This window comes from Emydura macquarii, unplaced genomic scaffold, assembly GCF_026122565.2.
Source record: "Emydura macquarii macquarii isolate MOO-44397 ecotype Brisbane River unplaced genomic scaffold, CSIRO-AGI_Emac_v2 contig_3080, whole genome shotgun sequence".
NCBI classification, from domain to species: Eukaryota; Metazoa; Chordata; order Testudines; family Chelidae; genus Emydura; species Emydura macquarii.
In genome coordinates this window covers 5,706,456-5,733,716 of record NW_027133217.1, presented here as the reverse complement: position 1 = coordinate 5,733,716, position 27,261 = coordinate 5,706,456, and the positions used below count along the sequence as shown (strand labels likewise).

At 48.0% G+C, this 27,261-nt stretch overlaps 1 protein-coding gene across 2 annotated transcripts in view; it reads right to left on the bottom strand.

Annotated features, from left to right (window-relative positions):
• Positions 1-26,705, bottom strand: part of PTH1R (parathyroid hormone 1 receptor) — a 163,472-nt gene extending 136,767 nt beyond the window's left edge. The window contains exons 1-2 of one of the 2 annotated variants that reach the window (XM_067530427.1): positions 26,238-26,705; positions 25,085-25,951 (exon numbers count right to left, since the gene is read on the bottom strand). In XM_067530427.1, coding sequence (XP_067386528.1) covers positions 25,085-25,159 — 75 coding nt within the window. In that variant the 5' untranslated portion in view covers positions 25,160-25,951; positions 26,238-26,705. Of the gene's footprint in view, positions 1-25,084; positions 26,209-26,237 lie in introns of those variants that run through there. The other variant, XM_067530426.1, reaches the window with a different exon arrangement.
• Positions 26,706-27,261: the final 556 nt, after the last annotated feature.

Genomic DNA, 27,261 nt, shown 5'->3' with positions numbered 1-27,261 from the left:
CGTAAGCTTTTAAGTGGCCCGAGGGGCTGAGAGACCAAATCAACAGCTGACGGGAAGAGCTGCACAAATGGAAGGCGTTTGCCGCGCACCACGACGAGAAGTTTTATTGGACCCACCAAAGCCAGGAACCCTGCTGCGTATTCGTCAGCACCATCCACTGGCGCTTTATCTGCTAACTACACGCATGCACGCACACCTCTTGTGACAGACCTGGCCCCAGAGCTGCTCAGGCATTTTCCAACACAACGGTTTTTCGTTGGAAAAGGTTGGCAGCAAAACTTTTCGCAGGGACAGACCAGTTTTGATTAAATGTCTTTTCGGGAAAGCTTTCTCTGGTCCGGGATGGAATTTCTGGTCAAAATTGAAGCAAGAGAGAGAGAGAGAGACCCCCTCACCTCTAAATAGCCAATAGTTACCTCAAGTAACCATTATTTGAGGTGTCACTACAGAAGGACTCACCAGGGAACATGGCAGAGAAGGAACATGAATCTGGATCTCCTACATGCCATGTGAATGCCCTAACTAGTGGGTTATTGGCTCTTCTGGAGAGGAGGAGTGTCTCTCTCTCCCTTCCACCGGTCTCAGTTTCATCCTAATGCAGAACAAGAAGAAAGCCATTTCCACCGAGCGCTACTTATCATAGAACCATAGAAGATGAAGGCTGGAAGGGGCCTCAGGAGGTCATCTAGTCCCACCCCCTGCTCAAAGCAGGACCAACCTCAACTAAATCATTTATGTGGTTCTTCCACTTAGGAGCGGTTTACAGATTCCAAGTCCAGAAGGGACCATTGTGATCATCTGGTCTGACCTCCTGTAGGACACAGGGCAGAGAACTGTCCCAAAATAATTCCTAGAGCAACTACTGCCCCACACAGACAACTGCCACAAAATATTTCTGTTAGAAAAACATCCTATCTCAATTTAAAAATTGCCAATGGTGGGGGAATCCACCATGACCCTTGGCAACCGCTAATAACGTACGCCTTATTTCCAGCCTGAATTTGTCTATCATAGAACCATAGAATATTAGGGTTGGAGGTCATCTTGTCCAACCCCCTGCTCAAAGCAGGATCAACCCCAACTAAATCATCCCAGCCAGGGCTTTGTCAAGCCAGGCCTTGAAAATCTCTAAAGGTGAAGATTCCACCACCTCCCTAGGTAACCCATTCCAGTGCTTCACCACCCGCCAAGGGAAAAAGCTTTTCCTAATATCCAACCTAGACCTCCTCCACTGCAACTTGAGACCATTGCTCCTTGTTCTGTCATCTGCCACCGCTGAAAACAGCCTAGCTCCATCCTCCCTGGAACCCCCCTTCAGGCAGTTGAAGGCCGCTATCAAATCCTCACTCTTCTCTTCTGCAGGCTAAACAAGCCCAGTTCCCTCCAACCTCATAAGCCATGTGCCCCAGCCCCCTAACCATTTTTGTTGCCTTCCATCTAGAATAACTGCACCTTAAACAAGTAGTGAATAGCACCCTAAGCGACTGACATGGCTTGTAAATGGTGGATTCTCTGTAACTTGAAGTCTCCAAGCCATGCTTTGAGGACTGCATTAACTCAGCCAGAGGTTATGGGTCTCTTACAGGAGTGGGTGGGTGAGGTTCTGTGGCCTGATGTGCAGGCGATTGGACCGGATGATCATGGTGGTTCCTTCTGGCCTTAAAGTCTGAGTAACAAATTCCAGTGTCGTCTGCGTAAGGTCACTTTGCATCGGCTGGAGAATTCCCAACATTGGACTATTGTTTTTTCTCTCAGTGCATTCGATAGGGCTGTTTACCGTCTGAATTTTACAAGGACCCGGTTTATGGACAGCACTTGTCCACGGGGTGCTTCGAACAGTCCTGAGACCTTAAAATTCCCCCTCTCCTGAAGGGTGATTTCCATGCCAGCAACACTGTAACAGACCAATACAATTCCTTCCTGCAAAGCGTGCGGAATTATAAGGCACCAGGATCACGCGTATTTATTCCCTGCCAGCTGGTAAGGAGGCCATCAGCATTGCTAGAGTTTGTCCTATTCAAATACATTCTCTGAGGTTTAAACTATACAAGTAAATATAATAAGAAGGAAGGATTTGATTTGCCCTGCCCATAGAGAGCACGTCCTCCGGAACCTGGGCAAAATGACCTCCATGTCAAGCAGTCAAGTTTTGCTAGTGGATAATAAAAGGGGTCACACATAAGCAATACTAACCCTCTAAAATGCGGTTTCCAAATGGAAATGGTATAGGGCGGGGAGCATGAGCAGTAATATATAAACATCTACACACACAATCTGTACGTTTTGACTCCAGAGAGACAAGACAGACAGACGGACCGTCAAAATCATAATGGCCTAATTGCTCAAAAGTGACTGATGATTTTGGGGGTCAAACAGAGTCCCCACAAAAGGGTTTGTTTCTCAACAAGCGTGTGCACCTCACTTTTGAAACTTGGGGTCTTTTAAGGCGCCTCAACCTGAACCCCCAAAACATGGCTCACTTAAAAAGATTTAAGCCAATATGGTTAAACTGCCGGTGCTAGCCCAGTTTTCATGGGCCAGTTCTCTAACAGAACATCTGATGCAGACATGAAAAGTAGAAAATACACAGAAATCTCCTTGTGCAACAGTACAAACGCAAGCAAGCACGACTAAGGTTAGAGGTACAGATTCACTGGCATGTTCTAGTTGCTCTGCACCATTCCGGTGATGCAAAGCAGCTGTCAATTTGGTTTAACCATTTTAACAACTGTCTTGCATCATTCAATTGGTGCAAAGCGGCCAGATCATCCTCGGGGGCGGGGCGGGGGGATCAGCCCCACAGATTGTGCCTAGGACACTGAAGGAATGTCTCCAAGATATAGACATTCTGTACAACAGCATGGCAGCTACCAGCAGTGAATAAAAAATCCACTAAACTGAGTCCAGCTGCAGAGAATGTAATTACACAGTTAAACGCAGAGGCCACTGACAGTTTCATAACAAATGGAGAGCCATGTTGCTGGAGGCAAATTACTTTCTGCTTGAGACAGGAAGGTTCCTTGACAGATCGGATGTCTTCTTTTAGAGAGAAGTACTCAGAGGAGACAGGAGCATCAGCTGGGTAAATAACAACTACTTATTGTTTGCTTACATAGCTCTTTCCATCCTAAAGGAGTCCCCCCATTATATAGGAATGGAAGAATTGCTGACCTGGATCAGACCAATACGCCAGCTAATCCCATATTCCGCTCTGACAGTGGCCAATACCAACTGCTTCAGAGGAATATGCAAGAAACCCTGCAATATGCAGTTATGGAATACTCTTCCATCAAGGAAAGTTTCTTCCTGACCTCAATTAATCGGAGGTTGGTTTAGGCCCTGAAGCATGACGTTTTCCCCTTCAAAACTATTAAAAAAAAAATCATTGCTACTATAATGCTGGATAGTCTCATTATTCATATTAGTGTCCAAATCATTTCTGAATCCTAAGCTCCTGGGCTCAGTGAAACTTTATGGCAATGAATTCCGCAGTCTAAGCATGTATTGTGTGGAGTCACTTCACTGAAATGTATCCACCTCTGGGGTGTGGTGCAGCAGTCACATTCACTGCCAATCAGCATTGGTCAAATGTTTTGGTCAAAGGATACTTTGGTCAAAGGATAACCTAGAAAATACTCACTGGTATAAAAGTGTCATGAACATTTTAATGGAAACTCCATTTACTACCATTCTGTTCACACCCAAAGACTGACTGGCAGCCCAGGGAGTGCAGATGGGGAAAGCTTCTCTGCCTGGGATCCATTCCCCGTGGAGGTGAGTGGGTGCTGGGTACATCGGGTTTGATTTTCATTTATACAAAGGCACCTTTACCCTACTCTGTCAATGTAAAGGGTTGTCAATGTAACTGGGGTGTCAGTGAGAGTCAGGCCCGTTTGTATTTACTGGGTATTTACCACTGGTGTGAACTTTCCTTCGTGAATGCAAATGACACACCTCCCGTGATATGTCTCCGGCAGAAACGTTTTTTGCACCGAGATTTTGGGAAAGACGGGGTACTTATCTGGGTCCTGATCTGGCAACCGGATCCTGTCACACACTGTGGAGACCCACTGAGCTCTGCACAGATCCTACTGCAGGATCAGGGCCCTCGATGTAATCTATTATTTGTATTACACCGAGAGGCCCCAGACAAGATCCGGACGCTATTGTGCAAGGCGCTGTACATTGGTGAGACACAGACCCTGCTCCAAGATCTTACCATCTGAGGACACCTCCAAACAGCAAAGGAAGGTGTGATTGTAACATGTTAGCTTTAACCTCGCTAGCAGGGAAAACAATAACCATGAAGATGCTAGGGACAGGCTGAGCTGCCGAATCAAAATAAGCCATGCGAGACCTGAACGTCATCACTGAAAATGTGGCTAGACCACTGGGTTGGGAGCCAGGAATCGGGGGGTTTGAGGCCCTGATTGGTCATGGCTGAATGGCACTGGGTATGTCTTTTTCCCCTCTTAACCAGGCCAGTCTCTGAAAGTTTAAAGTGACAGCTTACAATTGTAGCACGTTTCCCAATACAGGCAGACAGACTGGTCCATGATATGCCCATGCTGATGAGTTGTTATAGAGCTGCTCAGGTAAGTAAGGAATGAAGGACTCACAGTGGACCTTTGCTTTGTGATTCTAAAGCAACATCGATATCCATCTAACCTCCTCACTCCCCTGAGTATTTCTGGAGAGGCCCCGAGAGTATCATGGCTTGCCTACCGCTGGATCGTGCCCTATGACAGTAATAATAATAAGTCCTAGCTCTTCATCAGTAGATCTTAAAGCGCTTTATGAAGGAAGCTAGTATCATTATCCCCATTTTACAGATGGGAAAACTGAGGCACAGGACCACCCAGTGGCTTGCCCAGGGTCACCCAGCAAAGCAGGGGCAGATAGGACAGCAGAACTTTCTGGTCTGGCTTCGCCCTCTTTCAAGGGCAGGGGTAGCCAGCCACTCATTAACAGCGTTGCCGGTTCTCACGATTTTGTTTGTTTTCCTTAAAGCCCCAGCACCTGCGGTTAGCCGTGAGACTCTCAACTTCCGTTAAAATAAAACAGGAAATGTCTAGCCCTTGTGGTTGTGGAGAAAAGCCTGAAATTGAGACCCCCCCATCTTCTGGTCTCAGCAACCAGAAGGCAAAGAAAACCAACCCACCATTTATTCTTTTTCAAACCTCATGAGTTTTAAGCCAATCTCGGGATTTTGGGGGGCCTGACTCACGATTTGTCAAGGCTTGTGGCTAGCGAGACTGACTCAGTCCACTGCGGGGTGCCAGGGCCATGTGGACAATCAAAGTGCCCTTGTCTCAGTCTGAATGTACATCCACGAGGCGCTCCAGTGGCTACTTCCGATGGGATCTCCCTGCTCCCCGGGACCATGTTTTCGCTACCACAATACCGCTGGCAGGAGAAGAAAGGGTCAGGGCGGGCATTACACATAACATTGTGGCATTTACCGTTCGTGTTACTTTACAGGACTGGAAAGCCTGTCCATCGAGTCCAAACCTCTCGCCGTGGGCATTACTGCTGCCTCTGGTGTTTTTCCCAGTGTTCCAGCCATTCCCGTGGGACATCTCTGCCCAGTCTAACAGATCTCAGGTCAGCCTGAGTTTTCTTTTGCCATTTCTCTCCCATCCCATCTCTCTCTCCCCTTCGGCTCCTTCCTGTAATGTTTTTCCACCCCCCAAGAGCAATCGTATCATTTCAATCTGAGCCACTTTCCCTTTAGATCAGGCCAACCCAGCAAACATACAAGGGCGGGAAGTGAAACTGCTGTAAGAGAGCACGGGGGGTGCGTCTCTCCTGAACCAGCCTACGCTGGACTCCCTGCGGAAATGGCTGCCTCTCTCTGTGGAAAGCAGAGTCCTTAAGGGGCAGTCCACAGGAAAAAAACCCTCCAAAAGACTTAACGTAGTTACACAGACGAATACATCACGTGCTGTGTCTGGTGCAAACACCGCCGAATCTGCACCAAGACCCTAAGAAAAAATCAAAAGGGCTGGGGCTTTAAAGAGGAAATTAGGTGCCCAACGCTTACTGAAAGCCAAGGGGATTTGGATACCTAACTCCCTTAGGTGTCCTTGAAAAGCGGAGGCAGATGTTTCCAGGGATCTCCAGATGTGGAATAGGTAGAGCATCACGAATCACAGGAACGCAAAGGCAGACGTAAGGGTCTGCTTCGTTCTCTTTCCCAGTGCGATAGGATTTCCACTGATTCTCCTCCCCAGCCCAGTGCCTTCCTCACCCCAGCCCCTCCTCCCCCTTTAGTATCATTCACTTCACATCCAGAGCTCGTTTGCCAGCTATTTTGGGAAGCGAGCAGAGCAGCTCTGGGCTCCCTGCGGCTGAGGCGCGAGAAAGGAGAGCGGAAAAGCAGCGAGCGGGGTTAGGAACCCCCCTCGCATCCCACCCAGGCAGCTGGGAAACACACTGAGATTCTTGCTGCTGCTACAAGCCCTTCACCTGTCCCTCCTCCGCTGCCCCCTGCCTCCTGGGCCCCCTGCAAAGAAGCAGATCAGAGCTTTAATGAGCAGTGTGTGGTGCTGTGACTCTGAAGAGATTTAACTCTGCCGGCATGCACCAAACCACAGGTATCTGACCCTGTCCCGAGCCCCGTAATGTTGATTGATGTACTGATTCCCAGGCTGTGTTCTATAAAGGCGGCTGGTAAGGCCCGCACAATTTGGCCAATAGCCTCAGATGTGGCCAACGCAGCTCCCCCGCCCGGCCCTCCTTCCCCTCTTTGAGAGGATCTGTTCCAAAAACACTGGGCCTCGCGCTGACAACGGAGTCAGGGGGCTCTATTTGCGGCGCTGCAGCTGCAACAAGGCGAGCACTGTGCGGATGGCACATTAAACCCTCAGTGTGCTGCGGAGAGCCGGGAGGTGACGTCTTCCCAGCGCGGCCAGGCAGCTCCGTCATCCGCCCTGCTCCAGGGAGGGGACTCGGGGTAAACACGAGGCTGGGAGATGCTGGACGGCCTAACATGTCAGTTCACAGAGTTGAGAGCCAGACGAGCAGGGGAAGGGGTATCGGAGAGGGACTGAATTGGGCCAGGCCCGGGGAAGGGACACAGCACGCTCATCCTATGCATCAGACAGGGCTTGGAGTGTTGTCTAGCGGCCGAGACACAGGCCTGGGAGCCAGGAGTCATCAGTTTCGGTCTGGGCTCCGCCACAGATTTGCTGCTTGGCCTTGTGCAAGTTTCTGTGCCTCTGTTTGTCTGTAAAATGGAGGTATTTGGGGGGGTTAAAATAAAGAGGGAGTGGTGTGTGTGTGGGGGGGGGAACACAACCCCCCTTTCTATTAAAAGCAGCAGCTCTTTCTCATCTCCCCAGTGGGACTGAACAGCTCCCGCTCCTGTGCCTGGCCTGGGTGAGAAGTATTGCCCCACAACTCCTCCTCCTCCTCCTTGGCTGGGGGTCAGTGAGATCTCCCTCCCTTGTTTCAGTTTATTGGGAATAATACCGTCCCCTGTCCGCAGAGAACAGCGCTGTCTCCTCTCCCAACTCAGACCAGTTTCAGAAGCAAGTACCAACCACACACTGGGAATGAAAATGACGCTGGTCCGAGGTCCTACATCAGTATGGCTAAAAGACTGGTGATGCTAGTGAGAGAATGAAAGCCTGTTATCTCATGGAGCGTCTAGAAGCACGCTCCTTACACCCTGGGAAGCCGAGGAGGTCATCTTTCCTGTGTTTTCAGCATTTGTTTTTAGCCCTGCTGATGATTTATACAAGTGATGGGACCTTCAAACCACACCACGCCAATCACTAACTTGCTTCTCCCCTCTCCCTTAAATTCAGGCACATGATTATAGTGGTGAGAACCACTAGAGTGAGAAAAAGATCCAGTAGTTCAGAGGTGTCCAACACCCCATCCATGGGCTAGATCTGTCCCACTTCACATATTTATATGGCCCACGGGCCATGCGCAGATTGTGCAGAATCTCAGCTTTCATTTAAAAGAAAAAGTCAGATTCTAGCTCTCGCAGAGTTGGGATTCCTCTCAGGATCTTAACCTCTCAGGTCCCAAGAACTCAGCCCCACTCCAGAATCATCACTCAGGTTTCTTTATTGGCATACACTAAGACTACACAGAGCTGATCAGACTCAGGTGTAGGGAGTGAGTACAGAGCATACCACAAATCCAAAGAATACACGTACGAATTACTTTAGATACGAGTTTACCTCTCTACTGATGCATGTGTCTTCCATTCTGCGTTACATCATGCACTTTCTGATTGGCCAGGTTATTTCCAGAACCAATCCCTGTACACACCATGCTCTGTTCCCACGCCACACATACAAAGCATATTGTGTTAGTTTCCTCCTTATCTGCTTATCCTCCATCCACACATTCCTAGCTACTATTATTTCTTGCACCTGTTTTTACACTGCTTCTCTCTTTCCAGGGCAACTGGGTCCACTAACACAGTTATTTTGACAACTTCTCTTTTCCCTTGTCCTTGCTTACTGGGGCCCATTCATACCAAGTTCGACCTACACATGGCTAGGAAGGAAGCCTTCCAAAATGCAAACCAGAGTGCAGACTGATGAAGCATGGTGTGCCTGAGTCTGCAGGCAGCCTGAGACACTAGCTCAGAGAGGCGTGAACTCCTTCACTCTGTCCCTCATTCATCTTAATGTAGTGTTAACTCCGAACTCTAACAATGCCTCTGAAGTGGCCACGCTTACTCCTATTTTATTACAGACAGAATGGGGAAGGTGGTGGAAGGGAAAAGGGAACTGGAATTGGGAGCTGCTGCAGAGAGGTGAACAGGGGAGACCTACAAAGGCAGGGAAACGGACAACGGAAGGAAGAGAGCAAAGGGTGCAAACAGCAATGATCTTTGAAGGGAGTGGATTTCCCCAGTGCAGGCTGCTGAACAAACACCGAGTAATGAAGGCTGGGGGTGCAAAGGTTCCTAAGGGCGTTAGGTGCCATGATGCCAGTGGGAGACAGCCCCTGAACTCCATTAGGCCCTTTTGACAATCGCCTTCTATCAAAGGCCATCGCCCACCCTTTGCAAACCTCCCCGCAACACCAGTGGATTGAAGGGGGCACTGAATCCTAAATGTCTATTGCAACCCACGGGTGGGGATTTAAACTAGGATTCGGTCCCGCTCCTGTAATGAGTTTGCCACCCAGGCGTCAACTGCACAAAGCATTATATGCTGTAGCTCGAGTGGCTGGTGAGATCTCGCCTGCCGATGCCAGGCTGGAAGTGAAGCGTACCGGCAGGTGCGTGTGGGTGTCAAGCAAGATGTTTAATCAGAGGGACGGGACTTTAAGCACCCACCCTCAGGACTGGACGTACCATGTGCCAGGCTCACTGGGACCCTCTGGCTGCTTCGCCCCAGGCCTGCAACCCAAAGCAGCCAGACGCCCATGGTAGCGGGTGACGGGCTGCATTGCTGGAGGAATGGGGAAGATTTGACGGATCTCCTCCTGCTCTGTCCTCTGTGACTGGGTTGTAACGTGACAACTGTAGCGTTGCCCTGGCCTCTGAGAAGAAGCTGAAGCATCTCAATGTCCTGCAGACCCCTTGCTCGCAGGTCCTGGCCCAAGCAGGACAGGGGTTAGCACCTCTGTAGCGGCGCATTCTCAGTCTGCACCTACCCACCCTTAGCTATAGCAGTGCAGGGGAACAACAGGCTTACAGGCAGATCTACTGGGGAGGCTGGGGGCAAAGAACTCGCGCAGTCCAGTGACCCGCTGCTTTGCACGACGGATACCCAGAACTCCATCCTCCCAGTAATTCACTGACACCCCAGCTTTGCCAGGGGAGAACAGGGCCCTAGAATAGGAATGAGGGGCAGTGGGGAATGGGATCCTGGGGCCCGCCCAAGGAAGCCACAAGCAGGCGAGGCAGCCCCGTAGTTAGACCGCGCTGACGGTCACTCAGCTCACTGGACACAGCCATACTTCAGCCACCAGGACGGCCAGGAGCAGCCTCTAGGATGCAGGGCGGTATGCCGGAGCGGAAGCCAGCAAGGAGAGCCAGTGCGAGGTGAATGCCAGCCGAGCTGACAGGGTTAGGGTTAGGCTGTCCTCTTCTGTCCTGAGCCAGGGCTTGCCTGAACACAAGTCTATTTACGGCGCACGGCTGGCTGGAAGCCAAATGCTTGTTCCTTGGTTTGCCCAGAAATCTGCTTATTTGACTGTTCTTAGGACCCTTTATCTTCCTGAACCCAGAGACCTGCTGACTCAGTTCTACCAGCCAAGCCAGAGAACGTGCCCGCACTGACCCCTATGAGGAACCCTGCTGTGCAGGCAGAATTGTTAGTAAATAGGCTGACAGTGGGGCTAGAGCCTCAGCTGCCATAAACCGCTGGGGCTCCGTCAGCTTCATTTGCACCCGCTGAGGATCTGGCCCCCAAAAGCCTGGATTCATCTTTTGCCAACCGGGTGGCAAACCAGAAGTGACCCCTGCGAAATCTGCAGGGCTCGACAGTTTACTGTTTCCAGAAATGGGCGTGGAACATTATCAGCTGAGAACAGCAGTGTTTTACATGCACTGTGCGGAGATGGAAGCAAGGACACGAGACGGAAGGCAGTGGGGAATCAGAGTGGAAAAATCACCAGGGGAAAAATCGGTGTAGGGAAGCTGAGAATTAGGTCGTACATTTCAGTAATCAGCCAGTGCTTAAGGTGATCTGGTTTACCCTGTGTCTGGTTCCCACTGGCTGTTCATATCAACAAGAAATTCCCCGCTCTCAGCGTCTCTTAGGATTCGATACCATCAGCATAGGGCTGCCCATCTTCTAGGTAGAGCCTGGAGTAATTAAGAGCTGACCTGAATCCGCAACTGAACCCAGACCTTTTCTGAAGTCTGAACAACTTCTCTGTGTCTGCATGCCCCGTTCTCACTACCAGCTAGACCAGAAGTTGGTGTGGTCAAAATGCCACAAAGAAGGGGGTTCTCATCTGCGTGCATGCAAGAAGCACTCTACATTTCATAAGTAGGGCAGGCCAAAGAAGCCAGTCAGCAAACCACAAGAAAGCTAATCTGAGCACAGCAGAGCGAGGTTTGGATAAGCATCTGAACATTTAGGCTCTTAATCTAACCTGAATCTCCAAACCTTCCAAGCGTCATCTTCCCCCGGTGCAATGCAGACCAAGGAGCTTGTGAACAAATCTGCAAAATGGGGCTATGCCGATTTAGTCTAGCTGGGCCTTTCTGACTTCAGTGCAGCTGAGGATCGGACCACTGGAACTTTGTGGTTCCTCTGATGAGGTTAAGGCAAGTCACCAAGAGAGAATATGATCTCAGGAATGAAAAAAAAAAAAGCAACCATGCAATGACCGCGTGTGGTGAAAGGCAGATGAAGAAGCACAAGTAATGACTGGAAATGAAGCGATGCCGAAGCTGATAGCATGCCATTGAATCGTACAGTGGATGCCGATAGATTAGTCAAGCAAAGCTAAGGCGTGACTCAGGGGAGTAGGCATGTGTCAGTCCTGCTGGACCAAATCTTGAAATCTTTATCCAGCTGAGTGGAAATGAGACCAGACCTTCCCGGTACAGTGGGGATGTTATTCAACAGAGATGTGGCAAGTCCTGAGTGGAGCTTGATCTGGACCCAAATCAGCTGGGAGGGATGCTGGCTGGGATTGCTTGGGGACACAGAAGGGCATGTGATGCTGATGTGGCCGCTCTGAGGAGGCCAGCGCTGGATGCTCCTCTCTTGGCCCGGCCCTGCCCTAATGTAACTTCATCAGAGTCACTTCCAAGCCACAACCCCTGGGAGAATCAGGCCCTTTGCTTTTCCAAAGCAGCCCATCAGGCAGGGGCCCTTTGCTTTGAACAAAGGACCGGAGGAATCTCCTGGACCAGTGAATCCATCCCCTGCTATTGCAGGTATCCCGATCCTATAATCCCCTCTGTTCATTTATCAAGCTCCGTCTTCAAACTAGCTAGGTTGTTTGCCCTCCATTATTCCTATTGGGAGGCTGTTCCAGAATCTCACTCCTCTGATGGTTAGCAACCTCCTTCTCTTTTCCAACCTCAATTGATTCGTGGCCAGTTGATCCCCCTTTGTTCTTGTGCCAGCATTGTCCTTTAGCGTCAGTAACTCGTCTCCCGTCCTGGTGATTACCCGGCTGACCTATTTAGATGTTCTGAAACGCTGTGAGCTTGTCTACACGGAGTGTTAGCGCCTTAACCAGCTGGAGCATGAATCTACAGCGCCCCAGCTTGCCGCACGCTAACTCACATAGGGACGTCACAACAGCGTGGTGAGAGCCCCAGAGGGGAGTGTAGCGTGCGGCAGCCGGTGAGCACAGTGACTCTCCATGTAGACAAACTCTAGGACAAGAGATGGGATTGTCCAAAGGTCAGGCGACACAACACTTGCCATGGGAAAACCAGCAGAAATGAGGCATTCGGATGCATGCCAAGATAAGCTGCCAAGGTTCCCAGAGAGCCCCAGGTTGCACAAGAAGAACCCTGCCCTTTTGAAGCCCCCTCCAACAGAGGATCTCCAAGTGCTGTGTGAACAGTAATTAATTTCAGCCCCACGAACACCCCATGTGCTAGCCATTAACAACCCCATGCAAGACATGCTAACGCGTCGTGGTGCTTTGTCTTCCTCTATTGGTTAGACCACCCTTGTAGGTTTATTATCATCAGCTATGGGCTTGGTGATTTAACTCAAAATAAAGCAGGGGCTATGTTCCTGGACCCAGGCCCCATCCACAGGCATCATCTGCACCCTATTTACACTCAGAGAGATTGAAGTGACTTGCCCAAAGAGACCCAGGAAACTAGGGGCAGACCAGAAACCCAGCCTTTGAACCGAACCGTCCTTCTGCGGTGCGGCCATCCAAACAAGCAAGACCCAGAGACCTATGGCGGAACGTGCAGCTTAAAGGAAGCCTTGGAAAAAAATCAGTTCTCTGGAGGCAAACAGGCCTGGAGATGTGACAGCTTTTGATAAGCCGGCCACACTGATTGTTCGGATTGTATCCTTTGAGTGTCTCTTCGAACGCCCAGCTCTCATCATCCCCCTCTCCTGCTTTGTCTTTGTATTGAGCTGAATGGACGCTTAGATTGAAATAGATATGCTGTGTAATGTTGGTTTATTGATCCTGCTGTCCAAGCCCTGCTAGGACAAACAAGACATTTATTTTCACTTTTGAGATGTGACAGATCTGGCTCTCCAGAGCTGGGATCAAAAGCCACTTTGAGCCTAGTAATCAGCGGCCTACAAAAGCAAGCAGATTCGTCCCACGCATCAAAGGAAGGTGCTGGGTGTCAATCGAAGAAGCAGGGGGGAATCCACTGAAGTTGTTCCATTGACTTCACTGGGCTTTGGATCAGGCCCATAGTGAAAGGAAGAAAACAGAAGATACATGAGCAGGAGAGTCGTTAATATCTTGGCCAGAGGATGAGACAGGGTAAGAATTCACTGATGCATTCCAATAGCTTTGGCGATGGAATGTGCTCAACGAGCAGGGAAGGCAGGTGATTATGTGGGAAGACAGCACACAGTAAAAGGGCAGGCTCTGTGGAAGGGCATGGCACCAGGAGATCCCAAAAAGCTTTGCACAGGCTCAGAAGAGCTGATGTGGCCTATGGTTTTGAAACGACACGTTACGGTGCACCGCAGTCCCGGTCTTTCTTAGGAGAAATGGGCTAAGTTGAATCTGGATCCAGTTTCTGAACTGCAAAACTTGAAATGGGGTGGATGCCGGGATTTGCGTTACACCTATCTCCAATCTAGCGTCGCTGTCATCGCTTCATGACTTAGTGCATAGAGATGGGCGTGAGGTTCCGATCATGCAATGGGCATCCTGATTGCTGTGACGTAAGGTGTGTTTTCCATTCTGTTCCTCCTACCCCTTCCCCCTGTAACTGATGCCTTAGAATCAACGTGCTTTGCACATCCAGGGCGCCGTGCATCTGAGGATCTTGCGGCCCTTTCAGAAAGCTCTTCCGTTAAATCTCAGCACAAAGAGTTGTAGGAACGAGATTGTCATGCCCATTTCACAGATGGAGATGTTGAGGCAGAAGCTAAGTGACTCACCTGAGGTCACAAAGCAAGTCAATGGCAGAACTGGAAATAGATTTTCTGCTTGCCCAGGGTCCCACTCTCATCCCTTGGCCTGGGTTAGCTCATCTGACCTATTGTCCATTTGTGCCTCACTGTTTACGCAAGATATTGAGTTCTCTCACATCCACTGCCTGGCGCTGTTCCTTACAAATACCCCCTCGCCTGGGCTGGATTGTGTGTGCACATAACCAAGCAATTCTGATGCAGATGTTTACGTTTTGATCCAGAGGCCAAAAAAGGCGACAGAAACTTGTTGGTTGACTCCAATGAGCTTTGGAATAGGCCCTTAAACTGATGCTGTTTAGCTTGTTTTCATTCCTCAAAACAAACATTAACAACATATATTTATATACTTTAAATAAATGATATGGGGGTGGGGGGAGAAATGAGGGCAAAGGGGCAAGGATAACATCAAGGAACCCTGATTAGTTACAATACCAGCAAGTACATGGGAAAAGCCTTCTGACAAGTAAAAGATCATGCTTAACACTGACATAGCAACTGACATCTTTAACATGTTTCACAAACACTGAGGCATCTATGGGTTATTTTCAGATACAAATCGGGTATTAAAGAAGTGGCCTGACCCAGTAACTCCTAACGGCACAGATCATTATAATGGAAAGCATTTAAACACTCAAATGCACCTTGGGCCTCATCTGCGGTTGGTTCTGCATTGCAATCAGCTCAGAAGGTGACACTGGACAAGTCGATTTATGATCCATGGCTTCTTCGCTTGCTGTTAGCCGCGGGGGGAGGCGGGTTAAGTGGCCAGAAGTGGAACCGACACGCTGCACAGTCCCCGCAGACAGTGGGGAAATTCAGGAGCAGGATTCAGCAGCTCAGTTACTGGACTGGGAGCCTGGAGAAAGGGGTTCTATTCCCAATGGTGACCTTCAGCAAATCTTTTTGCCTCCTTGTGACTCTGGGTCCATCTTCCCGGCAGCCAGGGATGTAATTCCCAACTTGGGTAGACGTCCACACGCTAGCACCTAAAAGTACCCCAGTTTCAGTGGCTCAGACGAACCGCCCCCATATGTACCTGGCAGATTGGGTGGGATTGTACGCGGGTGGCTAGCCCGAGCCGCCCCTTGCCCTGCCACGGCCACACTGCTCTTCCCTGACATGCGCTTTGAGATCTACTGAGGCAAAGTGACTGTCGAGGAGCTTCCGTGCCGCCATTCTCTGCTGGCCTCCGACAGCGCCCACTGCATGAGAATAAAGGAGCTAGTGTGACAGGGGAGGAGGTGAGTCCTAGTCAAAAAAAGGGTGGATTCAAACAACCCCCCCAACTCCTGTGCATGTGGAAGAAGCTCCTTCCAGGATCGCCCCCGGCAGAGCCATGAGGGAGTAGCAGAGAGACCCACACACACACTGGGGTAATGCTGGAGAGGCCTGGATCCCCACTAAGATGAAGACCTCACGCTACTACAAATCGGGCCGTTTCTCCTCTCAGAGCGACTGTTTCAGGCTCTCAGCAGACTCAGGGCGTGTCCGTCGGAGACATCCCCACGCCCGCGTTGATCTAGCTAGTCCCACTGACGATAGCCATGAAGCTTCGGCAGCCGGCACTAGCCGCTCAAGTGTACACCGAGTCCTGGGTGGGCTTGTATGCCTGTGCTGCGCTCCGTGCTTCTCTGCTCTTGTTATTGGAGCTCGCTAGATCAAAGCAAGCTGGGGTGCGTCCACACCTGCGGCAAGTCACACCACTGATTGCAGCATAGACACCCCCTCAGGCAGAGGTCTCCGCGTCAGTTGCACTCAGGTCACATTTGCAAGCTTTCTGGGTGATTAAGAGGGCTAGAAACGTACGAAGGCTGGGATTCTGCCATCATCACGCAACTCCAGAAGCCAGAACCCTATGCACCAGCCAATGGCGGCAGCTACGGTTCAATAGGGAATGCCTTTTCTCTCATCCCTGTCCTTTCGATACATACCTTAGGCATGGCCTTTAGTTCCCAGGTCTCCGTCTGGCCCCGATATAGAACACTCTTTCTCGTTTCTAGCCATGCCCATCACGATGTTATTTGCACTTACATGTGACTTGATCCCTGGGGGTCTCTTTCTATCCATATCTGTGTGTTTGCGTTCACCACTGTCATTCCCCCTCCCCGTCACGCTCAAGACCTCCCGTGACCCCTCACTCAGACTTGAGAGGCAAGCCATCCGCATTAAGAGCTGTGAAGAGACATGGGGAGTTAAGGAGAGGCATGTGAATATCATCAATCTATTTCCTGTCACAGTCTAGCTAAATTCCCAGCCCCACGTTTGTGGTGACGTGGGCAAGTGTCTCTGTATTGTGCATGGCGTATAGCGTGAGCATTAGGTGTGGATGCGGAAACGTGTGTGAGTGAGCATGATAGTGTGTTTGTGTGTGTGTGTGTGAGAGAGAGAGAACGTGCACCTGGGAACGGCTTTGAAAATTGACACCTGAATGTATGTGCGTGTGAAAAAGTGAGCCCTTGTTTACATGGAAAGCTTGCACCAGCTCCAAATCAGATTGATTTTTAAATCAATGTAGTTAAACTGCTGCCAATCCCCACATGGCCAACTTTAAATCTCTTTAGACTGGGTTTATGTCTAGTTAGCTTCAGTATGTGACTTTAGTGCGTGCAGCCGAGAATGCATCAATATCTGTGTGACGGTGTCCGTGTGAAGGTCAGCGAGTGTGTGCGTGTCGGGCCGGATCCCCAGCCAGTGTAAATCAGCAAAGCTTCAACAGAGCTTTGCTGATTTAAACGTGCCTGCGGGTGTGTCCATGAGAGAAGCAAAGTGTTTGAGGCAACCCAGTTGCATCAGGGGAGGCATCAATACAAGGAGATCTGCAAGGAAGTAAAGCCAGCGATGCTGCTGTCAGGAGTTTGGAATCTAAAAGGAACAAGCCGTTTTCAGTTTCCAGTAATGAAATCTGACAAGGGGTTTCTCCTTATATTTTCAGACAGAGGAATAAGGCTGGGCTGGCGCCAGGACCATTGCTAGCATGCTGTACAACTGCTGCCCAAGAAACATCGGCTTGAATCTCTCACCTACCACCTGGCTATCCCAGGAGTGCAGTGGGATCTGCTTAAAATGTATATGTTACCGTAAAACAACATGCTTCAGCCTTAAGCTAGGTGTAGGTTAGTATTTATTATGTGTATTGTGGTAGCACCAATCACAAACCAGGATCCTGTTGTGCTCGGTACTGTGTGAACACAGAACAAAGCCTCTGCCCTGAGGTGTTTAGCTTAACTTATTCTCTTACCAATAGCTCACTATTGTTAAGTTCTTTAGTAGTGTTTAAGGCCTGAATTTTCAAAAGGGGCTAGTGATTTTTGGGTGCTGGGTCTGAGACACTTTTGAGAGGATCCTGATCTTCAGAAAACTTGTCTCCTGGCAATCAGGCCCTTTAAGATGTCTCTAGTTAGGTACCCAAAAATTAAAGCACCCCTAAACCAAAATACGCTGAGGGCTACCCCCTTAGTACATAGAGGGCCTGATGCAAAGTTTACTGAAGTTAGTTGGAGTCTTTCCAGTGACTTGAAAAGAAAGAGCTTCAGATCACGGCTATGCAGGATAAATATTAATTCTTATTCCCTAGTAGAGCAACTACTCATCACAGAGTTAAATTCTTCCTTCAGTCACACTCATGGATCCTCAGGGATAGCAATAGTGTTGACCAAGTGGGTCTGAGAGCAGAACGTGGGACGTTGCTACCATCAATTACCGGCCCCAAATAGCATTCTCCTCAAATTATATTCAGGTGATTCCATTCTGCTACCTAAATGTGTCTTGCAGTCTCAACCGGACGCACGAGTCATCTTCACGTGCTGACTTTTAGTAGTTGTTGCTGTGCATTGCTCAAGATCTGCCACGCTCCTCCCCAGAGGTGGCTGCACCTCAGCAACGTATTAATTGACTGGCTGCTTGGATTCTTCTGAGGGAGGTTACTACCTCATTATAAGTATTTGTTATAACAGCTCTCCAGAGCTGGCTGAAGGTTTGAATATTCTAGCCTAAGATATCCAAATTGCTGGGTGTGAGTCATGTTCCAGCACTCAGATTGATATTGAGGACTTCAAGGGGGAATTCCTTCCTCTCTGCTCTGAACATTTTCAAATAAGGTTTTGACTGATTCTGGGGAATTGTTTCCTTAATATTTCATTTGCCCTAACATGAACCTGTCTGAAGTTTTGATTATTATTAATCCTCCTCTTTATTATTTGCATTGTACTAGCACAAAGGACCCAGTCTTGCCTGTTTCAGGATTTGAGTGGGTACAAAAACCTGTCTGCCTTTGCAGAGAAACAGCCTACCCAAAATGGAGATGCCTGGGTATTTTTCTCTTTTTGATCACATCAGTTTCCGAGGGCGAGTGAAGGCACGAAGGGTAGTGTTCAAAAGGCTTCCAAATATTAGTGGGAATAAGGAAACGACCTATCTACTGAGTAGATAAAGACTCTCTGGGAGGGATTTTCCCCGTCAGTGTAGGTAACCCACCTTACCCAAGAGGTGGTAGCTGAATTGACAGAAGAATTCTTCTCCTGACCTACCACTGTCTACACAGAGACTCAGGTCGGCTTAAATATGTAGCTCGGGGGTGTGGATTTTTCACACCCCTCAGCGATCTAGCTGGTCAATCTCATTCTCTAACGTAGACCACTCCTGAGTCTGCACTTACATTTTATACCGGCAAAGCTACATCGGTCAGGAGTGGGAAAAAAATCACACCATTAGCAACATAACTAGGTCAGTAAACCACCCAGGGTGGACGTGACTATACTGACTGGGTGCTATGCCGGCATAACTTTGCCAGCACAGTCTCTGTAGTGCAGACAGGGCCTCTTGATAAAGACGCGTGATTATGAGGGGCAGCTTTAAATTTGCCTCTACTGGAGACATGTAAAACCAGACTGTACAATTCATTCATAATACTTCCAGGCTACTGTATAAATTCATAGGGTCAAATCCCAATTCCATTGAAGGTAGCGGTAGATTTGTCAATGGCTTCAATGGACTAGGATTTTGTGCATAGATTTGGAAGCCAGAAGATACCACTATGATTGTCTAGCACTCTGACCTCAGTATAACCCAGGCTGCCGTACAGTGCATTGGTGCAGACTTTAAATCAGCGTTGCCAACTCAGAGGGTTCAAAAATCACAAGTCAGGCCCCCCACCACGGAAGATCATCTTAAAAACCATGAGCTATTTAAGAATAATATATCTGGGGTTCTTTTATTTGCCTTCTTGGTTTTGTGCCTTTAGGAGTTGCAAATTCAAGCATTTCTCCAAAACCACCAGGGTCAGAAAGAGTTCTTTTTTAAATGAAAGCTAAGAGTCAGGACTCCAGGAGCTGGGCATTTAAGAACAACATTAAATATCACAAGACTTGCAACAAAGTTGAGAGAGTTGGCAACTCTGCCATCTCTGGGGCTGTGGCTGGCTTTATTTTAGTTGTGTTGCAGAGCCTAGTGCAGGGGTGGTCCGAAACTTTGACCAGGACCTTATGAAACAACCACAGCATAAATAACAATGGTGAAAAGTTCCAGAGGGGTAGCCGTGTTAGTCTGTAGACAGCAAAAACAACGAGAGTCCTGTAGCACTTTAAAGACTAACAAATTTCATTTCTGCCGGCATCAGCTTTCTTGGGAAGTGTGTCACAGCCCACAGGACTCTCGTTATAAATAACAATGTCAATCTCAAAGCACATTGCCGCTGGACGTTATTTCTTAGGGAGTCAGAAAACAACAACAAATCTGTTTGCTGGGGAAGACTGGAAGTGAAATGTACAACTCAAGCGTACCTCTGTTGACAGCTCACTCACAGCAATTGTTCATAGCCTGACATCCTTGTCACATAGTCATTTATCCCTGCACTTTTCTCACTTTCAGGGCAGCAACATGTAGGCCAAATGTAGCTAGGTCAGGTCAGATTTGCCACTGGAACTCTGGCTTGTCTGGGATTAAGTCACACCCCATGCATTATTCTAGCGCCAAGGCTTGTTTGCTTTATATTTGGTGGTTGGATATTTATAGTTCAGGGATATCTGTTAATTCCCAAGTACAACAACAAAAATTTTATCTTTCATAAATATACTGCGGTTAGATCAGCAGCCTCCCAAGTGTGAAAAAAAGAGAACATTTCAGAAACTGTTTTATGCACTTCAGGGCTGCCTTTCTAATGAAGTTGGACAGCTGAGATTTACAGCTTCTCTAGAGGTGATTTTTTTTTTTTGGCCGTGCATGGGGACAGAATACGATGATCTCTTCCTCTTAGCTGAAAATTATTTAAGGAAGATGCCAGTCAACCTGATGATGATGATTTGTTATTTGTATTACCATAGCGCCTAGACTTCACCGTCTTAGGCCAGGAATCCATCGTGGTAGGCCCTGTAAAAACTCAGAACAAAGAGACAGTCCTTGCCCAGAGAGGCTGCAATCTAAGTAACTGAACCGTTCCCATTTCCAAATTCCACAAAGATGTGGCTCTAATCAGAAGAGCAAAGAGGTAAATACAGCACCTTCTTAATCAATCTTCCCCTAGATACACTGAGTCCTTGGTGACTAGCGCCCAAATGGCTAGATCTCCCACTGGTATATCTCATCTGAGAACCTGGTCCAGAATCTCCTGCAGACCACAAAGCGCTCTAAAAAAAGCTACAGCAGAGCAAGATCGAGTCTGTTCTACCTTGCACATCAGCCAAATTGGCAGCTTTTACTCCTGATTTCTTAGCAGTGCTGACAACATGAGCGGCACAAAGAGCATGACGAGATTTTCAAATCTCAGTGACCTAGGTGCTGACAGTTACAGAAATGACTGGCCTGACTCCTCAGCCAGCAGAAATTGGCATCGGCTGGTTTACCCCATCTGTGGACATGGCCTGGTCTCTTTCGACCTGAAATGGAGCTATGTTGACCTGGGAGCCATGCAAGAGATTATCAATGTGGAAGGCAGCACAGTGGCCTTTTGACCGAGGATCTATTCTGATGATAAATGCACTTAAAGCACGGAGGTTAAAAGAGAGAGAAGGGCAAACAGCTGGAAAAATCCCCAGACTTTTTTATTGTGGTGGTTTTCTGGGAAGTCTTTTTGCTGGGATGTGTAAAACCCCCTTTGGGATTAAAATGTAGTGCCTGAGGTCTCAGCCCAGTGACACCACTCACACAGAGTTACCGTTGCATGCAACGTTTCTATTACAAACCCCTTATTTTCAGAACTTTGCAGCTCAGACCAAACCACCTCCCTCCCCGTGGAGATGTATGATTGCAGCATAAGGTGACCAGTCATCCCGATTTTATAGGGACAGTTCCGCTAGTTGGAGCTTTTGTCTTTTACAGGCGCCTATTCCCCACCACCCTGTCGCAATTTTCCACGCTTGCTACCTGGTCACCTTATGACTGCCTCACAAAGTTCATAAACTCTTTCTCTCCATCACACAGACTTGCAGGCAGAAGCACACCAGCCTGTATTTTAGTACAAGCATGAAGGGCCAACTCCTGCTCTTATTTACAAGGGCATAATCAGGAATAATTCCACTGAAATCAGTGTGATTTCTCTGGGTTTATGACTGAGAGCAGAATTCCACCCTAAAGCCTTATTTTGCACATACACCAAGCGATTAGAAGCCAGGCCTCTTACAGTCACACAACCTCATTTAAGTCAACAGGTCTGATTTCAGCTACACCGGTTTTGCACTGCTGAAACTCCATTGTGGGGGTTATTCCTGAGAGATACCAATGCCACTGAGTGTAGAATCAGGCTCAGTGGAGTTGCAACAGTATAATGAGAGAGGAATATTTAACCTTGAGAGCCCTGTCTCTTACCACTTAGCTGCACTGCACACTAGATTTCATCCCATCCCCTTGCGGTTAAGGCTGAAAGATCCTATCCGTGTGCAACATTAAAGTCAATTCAAAAGTGGTTCAGGCAGCCAAGATGTTGCCCGTCATTCACAGGTGCTGAAGAACATACTGTATAGCACTTTCCACTCCTAACTTTGCTCTCCCCTGCACTCACGCTTCTGTGGTCTAACGCAAAGCTGCCGGGGATGGGTTAGCGATCTAAGTACCAGGTTTAAAACACCTGGGGCCATGCACTGATCTCAACCTCAGTGGGACAAATCCCAGTGAAGACAAAGTGATCAGAACCTAGTCCCTGGATTCCCCAGAACCATAACTTCAAATCCCAGGTGTTCAGTGTAGATGCTTGTCCTTTGGAAATTGACTGGGAGTCTGTTACCCAGGGTCCCGTCTGCTGAGCGTAGACATTAAAGGTCACATGCCACTTTTAGCAAAGATCTGCCCCAGAGTCTGTGGCCAAAATATCTCTTGCCCCGAATCCTCTGCTGTGATGCCGTGTGAATAGTCTGTTAAACATACTGGGATCCTTTAGCTTCTATCTAGCTACTTATCTGGCCCCTATCACTGTTGTGCTGGAGCAATGAAAGACGCTGTATTGATGCAAGTTGTTGATACCATACAGCGTTGTGCATGCTCCTTTTCAAAAGTGTTGGGTTAAAAACCATGCAGCCAACACAGATAAAGTTCTGCTCTGTATTGCAAATTGCAAAACAACAACAGGACATGCTTTTAACATTCAGGATCAGAACCCTTGGGTTCCTCCTAAGTAGAAGTGGAGAGGAATAAAGAATTTCTGCCCAATCAAGAGATTATAAGGGAGGTTTAGCAATCCCTTGGACAGCTTTAATAGCTGTCTTTGCCGGAGTGTTTTAAGAGCGAGCTAGGTACCTTGAACCTGCAGCTATTCGTGTGCCTGATTGAAATGAATGGAATTGCACTGGAGTGACACTGGAGTAACACGCCCGTGAATCTGGCCCTCTGCATCCAATTAGAGAGAACGGGGACAAGGCTAAGAGCCAGAGAAAGTGCAGATCTCCCCGAAAGGGCGGTATATCTTCTTGCACTTGTGCAAGTGACGCCGTTGACTTCAGGGGACTTATCCCTGATTTACACTGGCAGAATGAAGCTTTGAGCCCCGGCACAATCAACAACCCGCCTGAATCTCAGTCTCCGGTCAATGCTGCAAAGTTAATCCCAGAGTGTATGATCTGAAGTGGTGTGTTTGCTGGGATTTCTTTCCAGCTCTGGTCTCTGCCACTGGCAAAATATACGTGAAAAAGCCACAAGAACGGAGACAGCCTGTTCGCTGGCTCGTTAGCTCTACAGTCAGAAGGATTTTGCCGTGTGTGTGGGTAGCAGAACCACCGTGTGTCTCTGTGGTGGAGGACGGGGGTGAGTGGTAGCAGGGAAGGCGCGAGATGGGCAACACAGCATAGCCTCCTGTCTCTGCTCACCCCCAGTCACTGTACCCCATCAACACCAGCTGGGGGGGGCAGCTACTGAAGTCAACAGAAGCCTTGCTGTTGACTTCCATGGGGACAAATCTGAGAAATGGGATGTTAGCAGGTGGCACATATTCAACCGAACACTCACAAGGGAACTCGCTAGACAGACCGTGGGCCAAATCCAGACCCCCGGACACTTTTCAACAGCCCCCAAAATCTTTTTATTTTCCTATTATTACCATGATTGTTGTTATGATTTTATTATTTTCTCTATAGTCTGGACCTTGGCTATACCTTGACCAAGAAATTTGGATCTTGATGAAAAATAATGGACTCCCCCTGGTATAAGATAACCAAAGTGGGCTGGAAATCACAGAATCTGTTAACTTTTGGTCTGCTCAACATCAGATCCGGGGAGAGGGGGAAGAAACATCATCGGACATCAACTGCTTCAACCCCAGACATTCTACCTCCAACAGCCAGCGGCGCCTGAATGGCACATCTCTGCAGTGTACACTGACTTTCCTTCAAACGCGACTAAGTTCATACACACCCAGAGACGGAGATAAGTAAGTATGGAGAGAACCTGAACGTACACGGTGCTCATTTTGCTTTGTCTCACGAAGAGCCGTTTCACTGGCGACACAACGCACGGGCGACAAACCGTAATGCTACGCGAGGCTTCTGCCGCAACTCCGAGCACTGGGCCCAAGTCCTGAACACAGGCAAAACTCCCAGATGAACTTCAACGGGAACTTTGTTTGAGTTAGGGCCGGAGGATTGATTCCCTTTCTAAGCATTTTCATTTTCTATATCTAAAGCAGACAGGATCCTAGGCAGTGACCCCATACTCCATACACATTTGCCTAGCATCAAACACGCTCAGTAATAACAATGCCGGAGAGCAGAAGAAAAATATAATTAATATTTTTATAACCTAATGGGTGATGGAGCACACAGTGGGTTTTTAATGTACAAAGGCTGATCACTTATGACATTTAGCTTCATCCAGAAGGATGAGCAGAGCAAATCATCTCTGGTTTTGCCACCCTGAGACATAATCTCTTTTTGTTCCACTCAGGAAGACAGTTGTCTTAACAGAGATTAGCTCCTCATATAATAGCTGTCTCATCAGATAAAATCTCTATATTATATATGGACACACACACAGATGGAATACAGTCTTTGACGGTATAGGGTTAATACTACTTTCTTTCCTCTGAGTGTAAACCATATGCCATCCATGCGCTCACGTTTCGGATTGCAAAGCAGATCCAGTATGCTACTGTACAGAGTCATTCCCACAGCGGAAAGCAATTGTTTGCTGAAATTACGCTTCAACAATATTAAATTAAAATTAACATTGTCATCCGGAACAGAGGACAAACATTTTGTCCAGATTAATAAGACATTCTTTCAATAGGGGGGGAGAGTGGGTCTGATCCTGGAATTATTTCTGATAGCTGGCTAAAATCAATGTAAAAGTCATTTGGAAATGGGCAATAAAAATTCTTCTGAAAGTGCAGTCGTTTTAATTTCATCTAGCACAGGAGCTCTCAGTCTAAGAGCAGCGAAGACTGGGCACAAGATTTGCCAGCAAAAATCAAACATTCGTCTCAAAAGCCAGGCTTTGCCAGTTTCTAAATCCTGATACAGTAAATTACTCATCAAGGAAACAGCCACAGCGAAAGACAACAATTGCTCAAGAATGTGCAAGAGAAAAATTTAGCAACTCACCAGAGCGTAGACCGAACTCAACACGGAGCAACAGAGGATTAAACTCAGGCTGTGATAAACCAGATAGGATCCCATATCCGAGAAGCGTGTTGCAGCATCCACAGTCTTAAGGGAAGTAAAAGGAGGATGAAAGATCTTCCAGTGATCCAGTTGTAGATGATTTTTTTTTTTTCTTCCTTCCCAGGTTTTTTTATTTGTTTGTTTCCACAGTTTTAGCCAGAGAGGCACATGACAAGAAACCCCAGTCCTTTGCTTCGCTTTCTCATGGCTGGAAATCTAGGCAGCTTCATAAACGTAGAGAAAGAGTCCATGTGAAGGGAGCACCGACACCCGGCTCAGTCGGAGCTGCACTCAGAGCTGGTGCTGTTTGTTTTGTGTGTGCATCTGTCTCAGAGCAGAAAAATCACATCCATATGTCAAAACTGCTATTCTGCTTCCTTTTTATGAGGCAGTGGGGAGTTCAAATCATTTCTTTGTCAAAGGCAAACACACAGAAAGAGAGAGAGGTGGGAAAGGAGTGGGGAGAGCTTTTAACCACTGCTTTATTTTTAGATCTAGTAATTTTATCTTTTAGGCTGGGGAGGGAGGGAGGGTTTTTTTTTTTTTTTTTTTTTCCAAAAAGAGCTTTTTTTTAAAGCAAGCAAACAAATCACAAAGTCACACGTTTAAAAAAAAAAAAGTTGGAAATCTTTTCTCTTCGCAGTTACGTTCATGCAAACAGTCAGTCCTGCTGGGTAGTTTTTCGCTTGTATATTTCAGTGCCGTTCAGCTCCACAAGAGGTTTATTCTGTCAGCCTTCCCTGGATGCAGTGTGTTTTTGTTGCACATGCGGATTTTGCTTCTCTCTCCCTCTCCGTCTCAAAGGATCTGCAGTTTCAAAACGCCAATTGAGTATGGGCTGAACGCGTGGGGCTGAAGAACTGCTCTTCCCCCCACCCCCGCTCTCCTTACATAGTTTATTTTAGATCTTGCAGTACAAACTCTTTTCACTTACTCCATGGCATTTTCCAAAATCTACGCTGTCCCCTTTGCACAAATACACCCACCCACCCGCTTCTTGTCCTCTCCTCCGGCAAGAATCAAATCTCCAAAGCCCAGCAAAGCAAAAGTTTTTCTCTCTCCCGCTTGCTGCTGCTGTCGCTTTTAGACTTACTTACGAAGTGAACATGCGGCCGGTCTGTTTACTTCCACACGTACAAGAGGGGATTAAAAAAAAAAAAAAAAAGACAGTTACACTTTTCATTTGGGAAAATCTACCCGCTTCTCGGGATATATTATTCCGTGTGTATTATCGCCTCCAAAACACATTGCTTCAACACCACACGCGCACAGAAGACAAGACAATCTGTCTGGAGAGCAGAGCTGTCTTTTCCCCCCTGTGCTAAAATCTCCTCCACCAACCCCCGCTGGTGAAATTGACCAGTTTGTTAGTTTCCAGGCAGCTGTCTGTCAATTTCATTCATAAAGCTGGAAGGAAAAAAGCATCATTTCTCCCCTCGTAAAGGCTTTAGTTTTGTTTAGGAGTCTGAAAGAGAGAGCTGCAGACCCTCTTTTATACTTTGCTTTTTTTTGCGGGGCTGCTTGAAATAACAAAATAATGCCCCCTCCCCGAAACTATTTTTTTTTATTTATTTTGCTGGGGATTTATTAATTTTTGTAACTTGGAGAATCAAATCCTTTTGGTGGGTTTTATTTTATTTTACTGCAGAAATAGCAGGTTTCTGCCGGGGGCTGTGATTTTAAAAAGGGAGGCGGGGAAGGGGAAGGGGGGGGACGGACTGCAAGAAAACCTCTCTCTAGATCTTTGGAGAGCAGGCGGTCAAAGCCGAGGGGAGCTGTGTGCGTTTCTCTTTTATTTTTGGGAGAGAGAGAGAGGGGGGAAAAAAATCCTCTACCGTTGGTGTGTGTGTGTGTGTGTTTTTTTTAGAGCTCCCCTGTGCTGTGAATGGGTGCCTTCAGCTCGTGTTATGAAAAGGGGCTCTCTCCCAGCGAAGGTAGAGTAGCGCTTCCTGTGTCCGAGAGAGAAATAATCCTCCTCTTGATGAAAACTCTTCCTCTGGCTGCCAGCCTGCGCGGCTCGCAGGGAATGTGTGTGGTTTGCAGAGCGCAGGAGGCAGGTATAAAAACCAGCATGGCCAGCACACCATTGGATGCTTGTAGCCACCATGTGACCCGCA